Genomic DNA, 15046 nt, shown 5'->3' with positions numbered 1-15046 from the left:
TTCAATCAGCTATCAAATGTTGGACTCTCACAAACTGCTGTATGATTCAAGAGGCAAAACAAAAGATTCAGCCATTACAGATTGCCTTTAAAATCTAGCCATTTCTCTCAAAAAAAATCTGGATTTTTGTCTTGAAATTAGAAGGGGAAAATCTTTTGGTCACACTTACTATCAGGGCCTTAGTCTGATCTTTTGGATATGCATATCCATATCTTGATAGAGTATTTCACTGGAAAAACAGGCAGTCACACAGTGTGACAATTCAGTTGCTTGTCCAAGGTAGAAAGAATAAGGCTAAAACCAATAGCTTTTTTTCTGACCACTTATTGAACATTTAAAAATACCATCACCATCTGGTTTTGCCTCAACACATGTTACTTGTGCAACACCCCTGGTGCTCCTTTTACTTTAAAATAGTTTAACAAGAATGATATATGAAACCTAAAATATTTATGTGGTTGCTGAAGGCTAGGGTAAAAGGCATCAAGATGCAACAGAAAAAGGCCATTTATCTTGAGAAGATCTTGAGAAGGGATACAAGAATTTCCATCTAGATAAACCTTAATTGAGTTTTATCTCAGCAGATGTACACTAAAGCACCAAGACAGTTCAGTAAAGATCAAGGTAGGTTTAAAATGGCTATTCACACACCCATCTGTGCCTCTTGAAAGATTGCCTCATATTCAGTTTCACAAAGAGCATTTGGAAGACACTAATAGCATAAAAGAAAATTGAAAGCGAGAGTCATTCTCCTGTTGCTCTCCAAATTCTGAAAACAGAGCACAGCACAGTTTTCAGAAGGGCATGTGCTCCGGACCTTTGTTCAGCTTCTGTTTTCAAAGTTCTTATGTAGACTTGGAAAGGAAGACATCCTGAGATATGCATGGTGTAAACGATAATTTGCTAGTACCATTTAATTGTCTTCTGTTTGTGAAGAACATAAGATTTTTTTCAATGAATAATTATCTTGTTTTACTCCAAAAACTAAAAAGTCATTGCTAAGTAAAAATTACATTGATCACCTGGGACCATATTCTCTTCTACTTTTTATTAACAATGTTATTAATTTGTTGCTTTCTACAACAAATTCTCAGTTATCCCTAGGAAAAAAGAGAGTATGCATAAATTAAAACTAGAGACATCCCCAAACTTTAATGATCTATTCTTTGTCACCAAAAACTTTGATGACAAATATTTATAAACTTTAAACTTTTGCTTCATAATTTTCCTCCCAGAACTTGTAGTCTGGCTGGGATTCTGGTCAACAGTGATACCAACAGGAGAAAATTAGGTCCCAAGAATAAACCAAAGTTTAGTTTTTTCCATCTGCCTACAATAATCTTGGAAGATGCCTTTTATTCCTCCTAAAACAGTAATTATTAACCCAAACCACTGCAGTTTTCAAATCTTTTTTTTTTTTTTTTGTCTGCTCAGTTTTGGACAGAACATTTAGAAAGAAATGAGTGTCAATCAATGAAATCCCACATGCAATGTGGGTACACTGAAGAATTACTTAATGATCAAGAGGCAATGCATTTTTCCTCCAGATCACAATGATTTCCTTTTTAAAAAATTACTTTACTCTGATCACTTACAGTTTGGCAGATGTATGACTTACAACTTTCCTCAACTACATGAAAATCCAAGATATGTGGTGCCCAAATGCATACAGACTATGGCCCTTCATATCAAAAACTCATGATCAGATCACCCTACTCTTTTGTTTTGTTTTGTTTTTTTTTACAGACCCTTTCCCCCAAAAAACGTAAAAGCAAACATTTCCATCTGGAGCACATAAATTGAATAAGTTCAGAATTATATTCATGGATCCAAATTATCTGAAAATGGCAGTACTGTTATGGAAAAAAACCCTGTGAGGCTCATTTTGGTAATGTAATTTACTTATAAGGGCTGAATCATCAAGAACAAAAAGTCGTGGTCTTATTTTGATGAAACAAAAGCAGAGAAATAAAAACGCATGCTCTCTTAAGTCTTTGACAATATTGAATCATAAACATTCCTATCATGTTTTAACATAGGTATTATAAATCTTATAGAGCATGCAATTATTGCTTTTGAGACTAAACTAGAAATCTCATCAGCAGAATTAGGTATGATGTGGGGACTGCCCATCTCGCCTGACCATGCTGTGATGTGCCACACGATTCAGCAGAGCAGCTGGGAAAGTCTAGCACTTCCTTGCCATGGCAGGGGAAGGAACGTAGCTGAGTAGCATGCAGGCCAGTCACAATTCATTTAGAAAGTGATTGTGCATGTACAACTTGCTTGGGTAACCTGGGTAAAAGTGGTGGCACGAGCCTCTGGCTGGTTAAAAAACACCAGAGCCGCATTCTCGATGGGTCCAGCTTGATTTTACCCCTGTGAGAAGTAAGAATGGTAAGCAGTGAAGGTCACAGTATGATATTGTTGGCTTGTGTTTGGAATTTAACTTCACATGATTGTTAAGCACATATATTCTAGCTCCATCATTTAGGAAGGCAAACCGATAATCTTTTAAGAAGTAAATGATAAAGATCCATAGCTCTATAAAATGTCAAGAAATCATAATTATGTGAACATTAAGAAATATATAAAAACAAACGAAATTCTACATAGAACTTCTCACAAGATTTGTATGCTTCCAAGTTTTCCCAAGATATAAAAAAAAAAATCACTATTTTAAAATCCATGTCGTAAATTCTTTTTACATTTTTTTTAATGTAAAGATTTATATTTGTTTCTGTACCAGCCTGTTTATGTTAGTGGTATTCACAGTATACAGATATAATATATACACACACATATAATATATATCATATAATAGCAATACATACTTTTATTTATACAAACTTCTAAGGATCATGTCTTCCCAGTTGCTTTAACCAGACTTTCTTTATTATGAAAACAAATGGAAGGAACAGAGTACCAAGTGCTTTCAAATACCATCTAAGTTAGTGACTAATTTACTGCCTTGTTTTAAAGCAGAAATCTCATGTAAATTTTATTTTCTTTAGTGAGAAATATATAACTGGTAGATTTAGCTTACATGATTGCTCAGTTTTTCAGCAAAGAGAAAGACTCTTCTGTGCTCTCCAAAGAAGAGCTCAATGTTTTTTGCTACCTGTGGGGGGAGGGGAGAGGGAAAAAACAAAAGCAAAAACAACAAGAAAAAAAAACCTCACCAGAACTAAGAAGTATGAATAAAAATGTAACTTTTTGGATATGCTATTTTTAACATGTGTGCATGTAGAATAGCTGTTAAGAAAGAACATAGCCAATCTGTGTGTACCTGAAATGTGACCAGTTTTTAGTGTCAGCAGTTTTAGAAATTTCAGATTAAAGCTGCATTTTACTGAAATTTATCTAAATCTGATACATAAGGTCAGAATATGCTAATTTTTACTTTTTAAACTGTCTACTTTCTATCTTGTGTGTGAGCATATGTGAGAATACTCCTATTACTTTTCAAGGTTTTTTTTGGGGGGGTACTAATTTTAGTATAAAGTCATCTAGACAAAATTTATTGTTGAATTTAATATTACTTTGCAAGATAATCTGAAATTTTATCCCAGTCTTATAAAATATGTAATTTTATATTTACTTTGATGATTTTCCAACTAATATATCCGTACATTTTAAACAATTTTATTACATTCTGTAATTGAATTCTATCTGTTCAGAATAAGCTGGAAAGAGAATGAAGTGATTATTTTAAAATCACTCAATCTACCCAACCACTGTGGTGGAGTGGTACTGCAAGTGCCCTGCACTGCTGGAGACCATATGGCCAACAGCAGTTCTGGCTCCCTGGGTCAGACTGAAAATAAGCAGGGCCCACATGCACTAGCTTCCAGGGTTCTGGGAGTTGGAGGGCTGTGAGTGGACTGTGATGTGGTGGGACCTTGTCTTCAAAGATGCCCCCTACCATGGTCTTAAGTGTGCACACACAAGCTCTCTATAATGAAAAAAAAAATCACTGAGAGATCTTTATTCAGGTAATAAAATGTTTACCAGGACTTGATATGTAAGTCACTAAAAAGACATGACAGGGGTCGGCAGGTGGTGTGGTGTTAAGGGTTCTGGATTCCTATATGGCTAATTGTGGTTCAAGTCCTGGATCTGGTGACTTGCTTTCTCACTTTGTCTAGCTCTCTCTCTCACTCTCTCACTCCGTCCCTCCCTGGTCAAATTAAATGTAAATAAATAAAATTAAATAAAGTAATTCTGAAATAAAGAAGACATGACAATGAGATAGTATTTCTCCAAGTAGTCATTTGAAGTATCTTTGGATATTATGAAGTTTTTGAAATATTTTGGAAATCAGCTATCTGGTAGAAGAAATTAAGATATTTACTTATCATAGATTTGATTTGATAAAATCTGCAGTATTAATCTGTGTCTTTTCTACCTCTTCTTGACCTGAAGTTAATCAAGCTATTTGCTTCTTGTCTCCTTTTATTTGGACTTTATAATTACTTCTTGGATGAGCTCCTCTATTTTTAGGGAGTTGCATAATTATAACATGCATTATGAAGTCTAATTTTAATCCCTGATCTCTGCCTCTCACCTTCTAACTCAGTATATCCCAATTGAATACCTTTTCCCACACAAACACGGTAATTTTTTTTAAAACCACTTCACGGTTACTCAGTATCAAGCGGAGTTCTAATTTTACAAAAAGTGCTCAATAAATGCTTGTTAACTTGCCAGAGTTCTTTATTGAATAAATCTATGCTGTGTGATAGAAAATAAAGTTAGAATTGAATTCTTATTTTACCAGAATGGGCAACATAAATTAGAATTAAACTCACTAAGGAGACTTTGAGTGGAATTTACAGAATGACTATTACTATCTCATTTTGTGTGTATTTTTACCTTTTTCAGCATATTTTCAAATTTACTTTTATAATATATTTCAACAGTTCTGAAATGCCTGGGGAAAATGTCAGAAAGTTGTTAGTTATAATACTGTCAATTACTTATTATAAGGTTTTCAAATCAGATTCATACATTGATGAAAAATATTCTAAAATCTTATCACAAAATCGGACATCATTGGTCTGATTCTCATGGTGTCAACATTGTACTCTCAAGATAAAACATATCTTTTATAACTCCATCTGTACTAGACATATTTCCTACTGGTATATTCATACCCCATAAGTGAATATTAATAAAAAATATTTAACACTATGCTCCACAGCACAGAATCGAAGAATTGCTACTCTTAAGCTACTATTGTAGGGCCCTATAAATTTGAATGAGAGTAAGAATAATTTCCTTTATTCTTCTCTTCTCGCTTTCTGTATTTCTCTTCCTCTTGCTTTCTGTTATTTTAACAACTTGTAATATTACGGTATAAGTAGGTTTTTTATCTACAGGTTAACTATAATCCTCTAGGGGAGCTTTTTGTTCCGTTTCTTTTCTTTTCCTTTTCTTGAGAGGTTTTGCTATAGAGCGCATGTGCTTGCTAGAAAAACAGAGAGAAACAGAAAGCAAGCAAGACATTATTCCACAATCTCTTCTCCTCCTTTCTCCTCTTGGGATCTTGGGCACGCATGCACACGTGCCTGGCGTGAGTTTAAGCCACCAAGTGTGGGGCTCGAACTGCAATCAACTGCATGGGAGTCCAATGATATAGCCATTACACCAACTGCTGGTTCCCTCAAGGAGATCTTTTCTAAGTAGTTCTTAGTATCTTTAAGTTATTCTGGAAGACTTTATAGACTTAATTGTCCTTGACTGGGCCAAATATAATCAGTCCTACTTGTGCTTTTCTCGCAAGTATAACACTTGCACAAATAAAACACTCTATCATAGTGAATAAAACTTCAGAGGTAAACAAAAGCTTCATGAAAGTTTCACATTGAAAATATAGCAAAACCTATTCTAGGGATTGAGGAGATAACACTTTCACAATGATCAAGAAAAATATAATTCACCGATTTTCCTGAAGAGCGTAAAGTTGTATAGAGTAGAATGTATTAAATAGCATCTCTTTTTTTGTGGGGCTACATTTTTAAACGATCAAAAAATAAATGTACTAATTATTTAGAATGATGATTTCTGGTGGAAAGTCAGAATTTTTATAAATTTGCCAATGTAGAGTATCTCATGATTTTCCAACATTATCAAGTGCTTTCAACATTACTTTTCAATAATATATATAAGCACAGTAAAGAATACTGAACATAGTTTTTACAAGAAATACAACAGAAACTTCAAAGTATTCTTACCTCTTTGCTTTCTTCTAGTTCTGACTCACTGCTGAACTCTTCAGTATTTAAATTTTCAAAATCAGACTCCCCAACAGCAATCGGCACTGTTACGGTGAGGCTGGGGTTGTTTATGAATGACATATAATCATTTTCATCAATCACATATTTTTCAACACTGCTTCCAGTACCTACACCACTGGTGGTTCCATTCCCATCTTTAAGGTAATTAAGTTCTTTGCTTATTTCAATTCCAGTGTTATTGGACATGCAGCTGTCTATTTTGTTGCTTTCGTGGATTTCTATTACTTTTGGCTTTCTTAAAAATGTTTTCTGGAAACACTCCCGTATCTTATTTTTCACATAATCGATTCCCTTTTGCATCCTTCCTACAGCAATCTGAAGGTTGTTCATTTCATTATCATCATCAGTAGCAGCAAGGTTATCTGAGCTAAATGAGCTCAACAGTAAGGCCAGAAAGAGGTTCAGGACCTAAAAGGAAAAAAAAGTCAAATTATCAGTGAAGTATGCATAAAAATAACAATCTAAACAGGGAACTCCTATACTCTTGCTAAAATTATTTCATAAAGCTTCTGGAGTGTTTGCTGTATTTCAGGCATTGTGTCTAAATCACACACTATTTAAAGTATCTGATATCTTTTTTTTTTTTTTTTTTGAGAGAGATTTTCACTGTAGGGCGCGTGCGCTCGCCAGACAGAGAGAGACATAGAGACAGAAAGCGAGAAATCACCCCCCAGGGGGGATGGTCACACCGCAATCCCTTCTCCTCCATTCTCCTCTCGGGATCTTGGGCACGCACGCACACGTGCCCAGCGTGAGTTTTGAGCCACCGGGTCCGGGACACGAACCATGGTCGACTATGTGGGAGTCCAGCGATATAGCCATTACGCTAACTGCTGGTTCCCAAGTATCTGATATCTTTTATCTGCTGTAAGAGTAAAATGGTAAAACAAATACCTCTTCTTTTATATTGAGAAGAACAGCAGAAAGTAGAGCTTTTGAAATTTAAATTGATTTACTCAGGCTTATCAGTGAAAAGATAATTCTCAAACTATATGGACTTTTATCAATGAGAAAAAGAGGTACCAGCAGTTAGCATAATGGCTATGTCCCTGGACTCCCATGTAGCTGACCATGGTTAGAGTCTCAGACCCGGGGGCTTAAATTCATGCCGGGAGCGTGTGTGTGTGCCCAGGATCCCGAGAGGAGAATGGAGGAGAAGGGATTGCGGCACACAGGAAGATGTTTGTACCTTAATTATTTTACTTTATCTTAGAAGCTTGTTGAGGAAATGTCTAACTTCAGATATGTAAATAATAAATTTATTTATTTATTTATTTTTATTTGCCAGAGAGAGACAGAATAGGTGAGGAAAAAAGTACCTATCAGTGGGACAAAGCCCTGCCACAATCCTTTTTCTTCCATTTTTTTCTGTATTTTGGGATTTGGGGCACACATGCACATAGGCCAGGCCTTATTTTCTTTTACCTGGGGCTGGAATTCAAACTGTGTCATTGGCTATGTGGGATCTAGCTCCCTTAGGCACCAGGCCATGAGGCCAGCCCTAAACTTGTTTATTTATTAGCCTGCTCATATGTGTAAAAACAACGTATTTGAAATTCCTTCTAGTCTGATGGACGCAAACTTTTATAACAACAGAAATTTCTAAATGCAAATTATATAAGGTTTAACACATTTTTCTTCAAATACACTTTGAAATTTATGTGTTCAAATAGCTAGACAGATGGAGGAAAATCTAAAATTACTCCGAGGATTAGACTAGACCCATATAATGTAAATTACTTTATCTTTTTTTTTTTTTTTTTTTGGTAGAGAAAATATGGCGATATCTGAAATCTTAGAGAAACATTGGGATACATTAAAAATTTTACCCAACCAACGATATTATGGTTAAGGGAGGAATAATTCATTCTATAGTGTGCAAAGAAATTTATTAATAGGAATATTTTCAGCTTGAAATGCGGTTATTGAGTTTATGTATGTCACATGATAGGGAAACACATACAAAGCAAGAACACCATTTTGTTTCCTTCTCTTTCTTTCTTTCTTTCTTTCTTTCTTTCTTTCTTTCTTTCTTTCTTTCTTTCTTCCTTCCTTCCTTCCTTCCTTCCTTCCTTCCTTCCTTCCTTCCTTTTTCCTTTCTCTTTCTTTTTCTTTCTTTCATTTTTTTTTTTTTAAATTGCCAGAGGCTGGTGTGTTTGCTAAAGAGCCGGAGAGAGAGGAGAAAGTACCCCCCACTGCAGTCCTTGCTCCTCCATTTCTGCTCCCCTTGTGAGGATTTGGGGCACGCATGCACATGTACCCGCCATGTTTTCCCAGTTGCTGGGGCTGGGACTCAGTACATGTTTGGGATCTGACTCCCTTAACCACTAGGCTCCAAAGCTGGACCATATATTTTTTTAATGTTTTTTGTTTATTTATTTATTTCATGAGAGAGAGAGAGAGAGGATAGAGAAATTCCAGCAAGGTCTTTACAGCATGACCTCTCTCCAGCCTCAGTCAGCACAGATAATGTAAATGTACTTGTGTGCTCAACATGTGCAGAGAAGCCTTGGGATGCGAACCCATGTGGATCCATCTGCATTAACACTGTACCACCATCTGGTCCCTGTTTTCTTATTTCTGTATCAGCTTTGTCCAGACTCTAGAGCTTCTTAATTTACTATTGCAAAAAAAAACAAAATTACATGTTCACAGAAATCCTGCTAGCAATTTCTTGGGTAATCTCATTTAGAATGTACCCTTCAAAGTGAAGGGCCCAGTAGGATTCCACCAAGAAATGCGTTGTCCATGCAGGATTGAAATTTAAGCATCAAAACACATAAATACATAAATCGGATTTTTATTAGTGCATTTAAATCACGGCTAAAAGTAAGTCTCTTAAATCTAATCACTGTCTATACATAAGAATAATTTAAACTGAAATAACTTATTTTCCTTTAATACAGCAAATTCAGAGAGATATATAGTCCTCTTCCAAGTTATTTAGATAACTGCAAAACAGAGTTAAAACAGAATTCTCGATATTATTGAATTTGTCTTCAAAAATTGGTAGTATGCATCTATGCCTCCGAGTAAGCAAATAATATGAATTATGAATGTATAAAAGACAATTCCAATGTAAAATATATAGTTGTATTTAAAAACTTAATTTATACCACTGTCTTATCAAAATGATATTATGACAAAATTAATCTTGATGACAAAAACCAAAATGTTTTGAAGAAAAAAGGAAAAACGAATTTTTACTCCCCACTGAACTTGCACAGATCTACTTCCTTTAGTCCTCGTGTTAATCATATGATTACAGTTTTGCTGTATCATTGTCATAACTGGGAAGCCTAAGCTTCCGAGATGATAAATATTGGGACCACGCTCAGAGTGCTTATGAGGGGTTTTGAGTCTAGGCCATTTACTAAAAAACCAGAGATATATCTATTGCTTCAGACTGCCTTCTGAGGGCTTGTCTAAGCTCATTCTTATTTATAAACATTTGTAATACGTACCACAAGATTTCCAATGACCATGACCAACATGAAAACAATAAGGCACATGGTTTGGCCGGCGACCTCCATACAGTCCCACATGGTCTCTATCCACTCTCCACACAGCACGCGGAACACAATCAGGAAGGAGTGGAAGAAGTCATTCATGTGCCAGCGTGGGAGCTTACAGTCATCATTGATCTTGCAGACACATTCTTTGTAGCTCTTACCGAAGAGCTGCATGCCGACCACGGCAAAAATGAAGACGATGATGGCCAACACCAAGGTGAGGTTCCCTAGAGCCCCCACAGAATTGCCAATGATCTTAATTAGCATATTTAGTGTGGGCCAGGATTTTGCCAACTTGAACACTCGAAGCTGTAATCAAGTGAAAAGATTACTGTTAGTGGTACTCGCAATATTATTTTTGAAGTTAGATATCATTTTACTAGTAAACCATTTTGTAGGCCCACATTTGAGGGATGTAAAAACTTAAAACATACTAGACTAATTAAATTTCAAATCCAGTAAAGATAGTGTCAATAATCTTGAAATGGTAATTCAGATCATAACATCATTTAAATGCGAAAATACAAAAGATAGTGCATTTGAGAATTAATAGACATTTCTGAGTAATAAGAGATATGTGTATAAAACAAATTAATATTTGGATTAAAGACATTTTGTAAATGTAGTAAACTTATCTAACCATTAGTCTCTATTTTGGAGAAAAAAAGAAATACTAAAAGTATGAGTTTATTATTATTATTATTTTGGAAAGGTTTTTTTTTTTTTTTTCCCCTATAGGGGTGTGCTTTCCAGAAAGACAGAGAAAGACAGAGAGACAGAAAGTAAGAAATCACCCCCAGGGGGAATGGCCACACCATAATCCCTACTCCTCCATTCTCCTCTCTGGATCTTGGGCACACACGCACACACGCCCGGTGTGGGTTTAAGCCACTGGGTGTGGGACTCGAACTGCAGTAAGCTACATGGGAGTCCAGCAAATGATGTGGCCATTACACCATCTGCTGCTCCCAAGATATATATTTTAATGGGTCATTATAAAATGAAAGTGAAACAACTAATTTAGGAAACACATTGTAGAAAGGCTTTCCTTCAATTTCAAAACATACACATTTTACTTAATTTCTAATACAAATTTAACATATTTTTCATTTTCTTTTCTTTTTTTGGAGAGGTTTTTGCTATAGGGCACGTGCGCTCGCCAGACAGACAAGAGAGAGAGACAGAGAGACAGAAAACGAGAAATCACCCCCCAGAGGGGATGGTCACGCCGCAATCCCTTCTCCTCCATTCTCCTCTCAGGATCTTGGGCACGCACGCACACGCGCCCGGCGTGAGTTTAAGCCACCGGGACTTGAACTGTGGTTGACTACGTGGGAGTCCAGTGACATAGCGATTACCCTAACTGCTGGTCCCAAATATTTTTCATTTTCTGTTTTATGATAGAGAAAGCATGTGTGCATATGTGCACTCTTACATGTGTGTATGCAAAAGAGAATGAGGGCCCCCCTGATAGGCCTTCATCATGTCACTCTCTTTCCTTTCTGCAGCCCTCCAGGTCCTCAGTCTCTTGGATATCCTCATGTGTACACCCAGTGTGTTTTCAGGTTGACCCAGGGATCCAGACCTCTGATTGGCTATGTGGCTTCCAGCACTGTAGTGCAGCACTCTACAGATTGTTCCATCAGGCTGGTCCAAACATGTGTTTCAGTGAATTTTTGGTTATAATTTAAATAATTTTGTTATACTATTGTTTAAGATGTTAATAGCATCATTCCCCCCCCCTTATGTTATTTTAAAATAGTCCTCACTAATATAAGAAAAGTTAAGATAACTCGAGCCTAATGATTGATTTGTATTTCTTTATAGATTGTATGGGAAAAAATAATAAATTTAAAACGTGATTTAGAAGCATGTGTTTTTATTTTTGCTATAAGTCCTGTGCACTCGCTGGGGAGAGACAGAGACCAAGAGAGGAAAAGTGAGAAATCATCCCTTGGTGGAATGACCACGCCACAATCACTTCTCTTCCATTCTCTTGTCAAGATTTTGGACACACATACACACGTGCTCAGCATGATTCTCAAGCTGTTGCGTCTGGAACTTGAATTGCAGAGTCAGCTATATGGGATCCAGTACCTTAACCTTCATGTCACCTGCTGGCCTATATGTGTATGTTTTTAAATATATTCCACACATCATTATGAAGCCTTTTAACCATTTTTATCAGTCTTCGAAATTAGTTTATACTTTGTTTTATACAGAATGCTTATATATTTCCTTACACTATCACATATGTATGTAAATTTAAAATATTGTTTTAAGTATATATATATATGCATTAATTATAATTATAGAATACATATTATATAATGTGACCTATATTATGTAATTGTTCAATTTCAAAATAACTGTCAGGTCAGTGAGAGGCAGGAAATAAACATAGTCTATGCAGATACCAATCTGAATGACCGCAGTACAGATAATCCGTCCACGTTTGACAGACCAAGCTCCATTAAACTGAGGCTGACAATAATTCCATCAAAGATATTCCAGCCCTCTTGGAAATAGTAATAGGGGTCCATAGCAATGATCTTAAGAATCATCTCTGCTGTGAAAATCCCAGTGAAGACCTAAAGTAAAATAGAGATCAGTATTTCAAAAGCACTGAAAAACTTTGATGTAAAAATTTATTAAAAAGAACATAAAACAGTCATGAGCGAAAATATCTAAACTTTTAAGTGGGAAAAATCAATTAGAGCTTAGTGTATTTCCTCCAGGGAATTGTTTTGTGAAGTGGATTTGTTTCATTTGACAAACCTGCTTAATTTCCAGGAAAAAAACCCAGATTTTAAAATATGTCACTATCTACGTTTTAAATCTGCTACTAAATAATAAGTACTGGGTTATTGCCCTTTTTTGGTACACTATGATTCTACCATAATCACAGTTGATTTTTCTGGGGGGATGTAGAAGGTATTATGACATCAGGAACAAATACACATATTATTGATGGTTATTAAAAATTACTTTGAATTTGTAAAACATAATTTGTTCTCAATTTTGTGGACTTTTTATTTCTTAAGATATAATCTTTTATTTCTAATTTTGTAAGCACTGCTGAAACAGAGTGGGTTTGCCACAAATGTTGTAATACTGATCTTTGGCTACATGCTTTTCTTTGGTAGCCTCAAAATTAAAGTTAATAGATTAATCAAGTAAGGAACTTCGAGTTTAATTAAGACCAGCAGGAGAACATTCTCAGGATGCATATATGCATAATTAAGATTAATAAAAGATTTGAGTGTCTAGACAAATGTGTATAATCAAAAGTAAAACAATGAAACACAGTCAACATTTGTTTTTTAACTCAAAAACACAGGATCAGAGACAAAGACACGAGAGTTATGAAATTTGCAAACTATCTTTTAAAATGAGGCTTTATAGAATTCCAAACTATCTTGCAAACTATCTTTTAAAATGATCTAGTAATTCTCTTTAGGCAAAAGCTACATTTTATGCCTGCAAAGTCAAGCTGACCATTTCCCAAGGTAAATCACCTGTATGTTGAATAAACTGTCAAAATTACAGTATTAAAATGATTCAATTTTCTAAGACATCACATTAATAAAAAGAAATCTTGATCCACCCTTATAGATGTATACATACCTAATTTTCCCAGTCACAAAATGACCTAAGAGAAATATTCATCTCAATAAAAATAGTTAACCTGTAGTTATTTATGCATTCACTCAGATAGAAATAAAATTCATTTTAAGCAAGCCTAGGATCCAAAAATGCAAATATATGTTGGGATACCCATTAAAAAAGAACTATTTCATTTTATAGAATAGTTCACTTCGAATTTTTTTCTAAAATAGTTCCCCTGATAAATGTTAAATGAGTTCAAACTTATTCAAATTCATTTTCTTTCTTTTTATATTTTACTTTATGTTTATTGCCAGAGGCTGCATTGCACTCATTAGAGGGAGGGAGGGAGAGAGAAAGCAGCCCCCAGTGGGGCATCATCACACCACAGTCCCCCACTCCATTTCTCCATTCAGTGTAGATTCTGGGCTGTCATCTCCTGTCTTTCAAGCAATAGGGGCTAGGATTCCAACTGCATTGGGTCATGTGGGATTCAGCTCCCTAATCACCGTGCTATAAGCAGGCCCTAATTTGTTTTCTTATATAAAACTTTCTGAAGTAGCTATTATTTGAAATTGTCACCCTTATGATAGAAATACATTAACCAAAGCGAGCTAGAATTATGCAGATAAATAACCTTCAAATACCTTTTCCTACAGATAATCATAAGGTGATTTTTGTTCAGTTCTTCTAAAATGACTAGATCTCCTTCATTAAAAAAACAGTATCCTAAATATACATCTCTTTCACTTAAAATGTTATCCCACTATAAAACTTCACATTCAAAATAACATTTTAATACAATTTTCAACTCAAAAATCATAGCTACATCTCTAAATGTTTTCAATTTAGGTCTCAAAATCATTGGGATATTTTGTGGGGGAATAGTTAATCTAGGTTTAGGAGGGTCACTCTAACTAAAAATACTTGTATATATGATGATGAACAAGTTGTCTAGCTACTGTGACTGATGAACTGTTTCTTACTGGTAGAATCTCTAAGACAGCTGCAGGATACAGAATGGTTTATTACCTGTGGATGATGATGTGTATAGTATTCTCAACTGGACTGATCTGAGGTGTATTTCATGTTAGGTAAATTTTCTGTACAAGCTAAATGATATATAATGATTGAATATATAAATAATAATAAAAAATAAATAAACAAAAATAAAAAAGAATCTATAAGGTGGGTGTATGAGTTTCATAATGGTTTAAAAAAAAAGGTTCACAGAAACAGAGCATCTTAGAGAAACTCAATAGAGATTCGAGGTCTCTTGATACTCAAATTTGATCAATCCAATCAACAGGGAAATGATGTAATTTTTATGTACTGCAGAAACAGAATACAAAATAGGAGCACATAGATTTTAATCAAGACTGAAAGTTCCACAACTCTTTTTCATTCTTTTGCTATTAATTTCTTCAAAACCCTGATAACTGAATCTCGAAGTTAATATGGACTTATCTGAGCAGTAATAAACTAGTTCATAGAAAATTTCGAATTTATTTTAATGACTAGCTTATAAATTCCCCCAAAAATATGCTCTTCAAGCATTTATGGTTTATAATACACTCTAAAGTCAGCTAAGTATCCATGATATAAGGAATTCTCTCTTTCCATTTAAAT

At 35.0% G+C, this 15046-nt stretch overlaps 1 protein-coding gene across 3 annotated transcripts in view; it reads right to left on the bottom strand.

Moving 5' to 3' along the window:
- Positions 1-15046, bottom strand: part of LOC102467834 (sodium channel protein type 3 subunit alpha) — a 130849-nt gene that overhangs the window by 33714 nt on the left and 82089 nt on the right. For all 3 annotated transcript variants that reach the window (XM_006160252.3, XM_027776490.1, XM_027776491.1), the window contains 3 exons: positions 12229-12402; positions 9764-10120; positions 6237-6707 (listed from right to left, as the gene is read on the bottom strand). In XM_006160252.3, the coding sequence (XP_006160314.1) occupies positions 6237-6707; positions 9764-10120; positions 12229-12402 (1002 nt within the window). The remainder of the gene's footprint in view (positions 1-6236; positions 6708-9763; positions 10121-12228; positions 12403-15046) is intronic.

This window comes from Tupaia chinensis, unplaced genomic scaffold, assembly GCF_000334495.1.
Source record: "Tupaia chinensis unplaced genomic scaffold, TupChi_1.0 Scaffold000674_1, whole genome shotgun sequence".
In the NCBI taxonomy this organism is placed as follows: domain Eukaryota; kingdom Metazoa; phylum Chordata; class Mammalia; order Scandentia; family Tupaiidae; genus Tupaia; species Tupaia belangeri.
The sequence above is the reverse complement of the archived record's forward strand: the minus strand, read 5'-3'. Positions and strand labels throughout refer to the sequence as shown.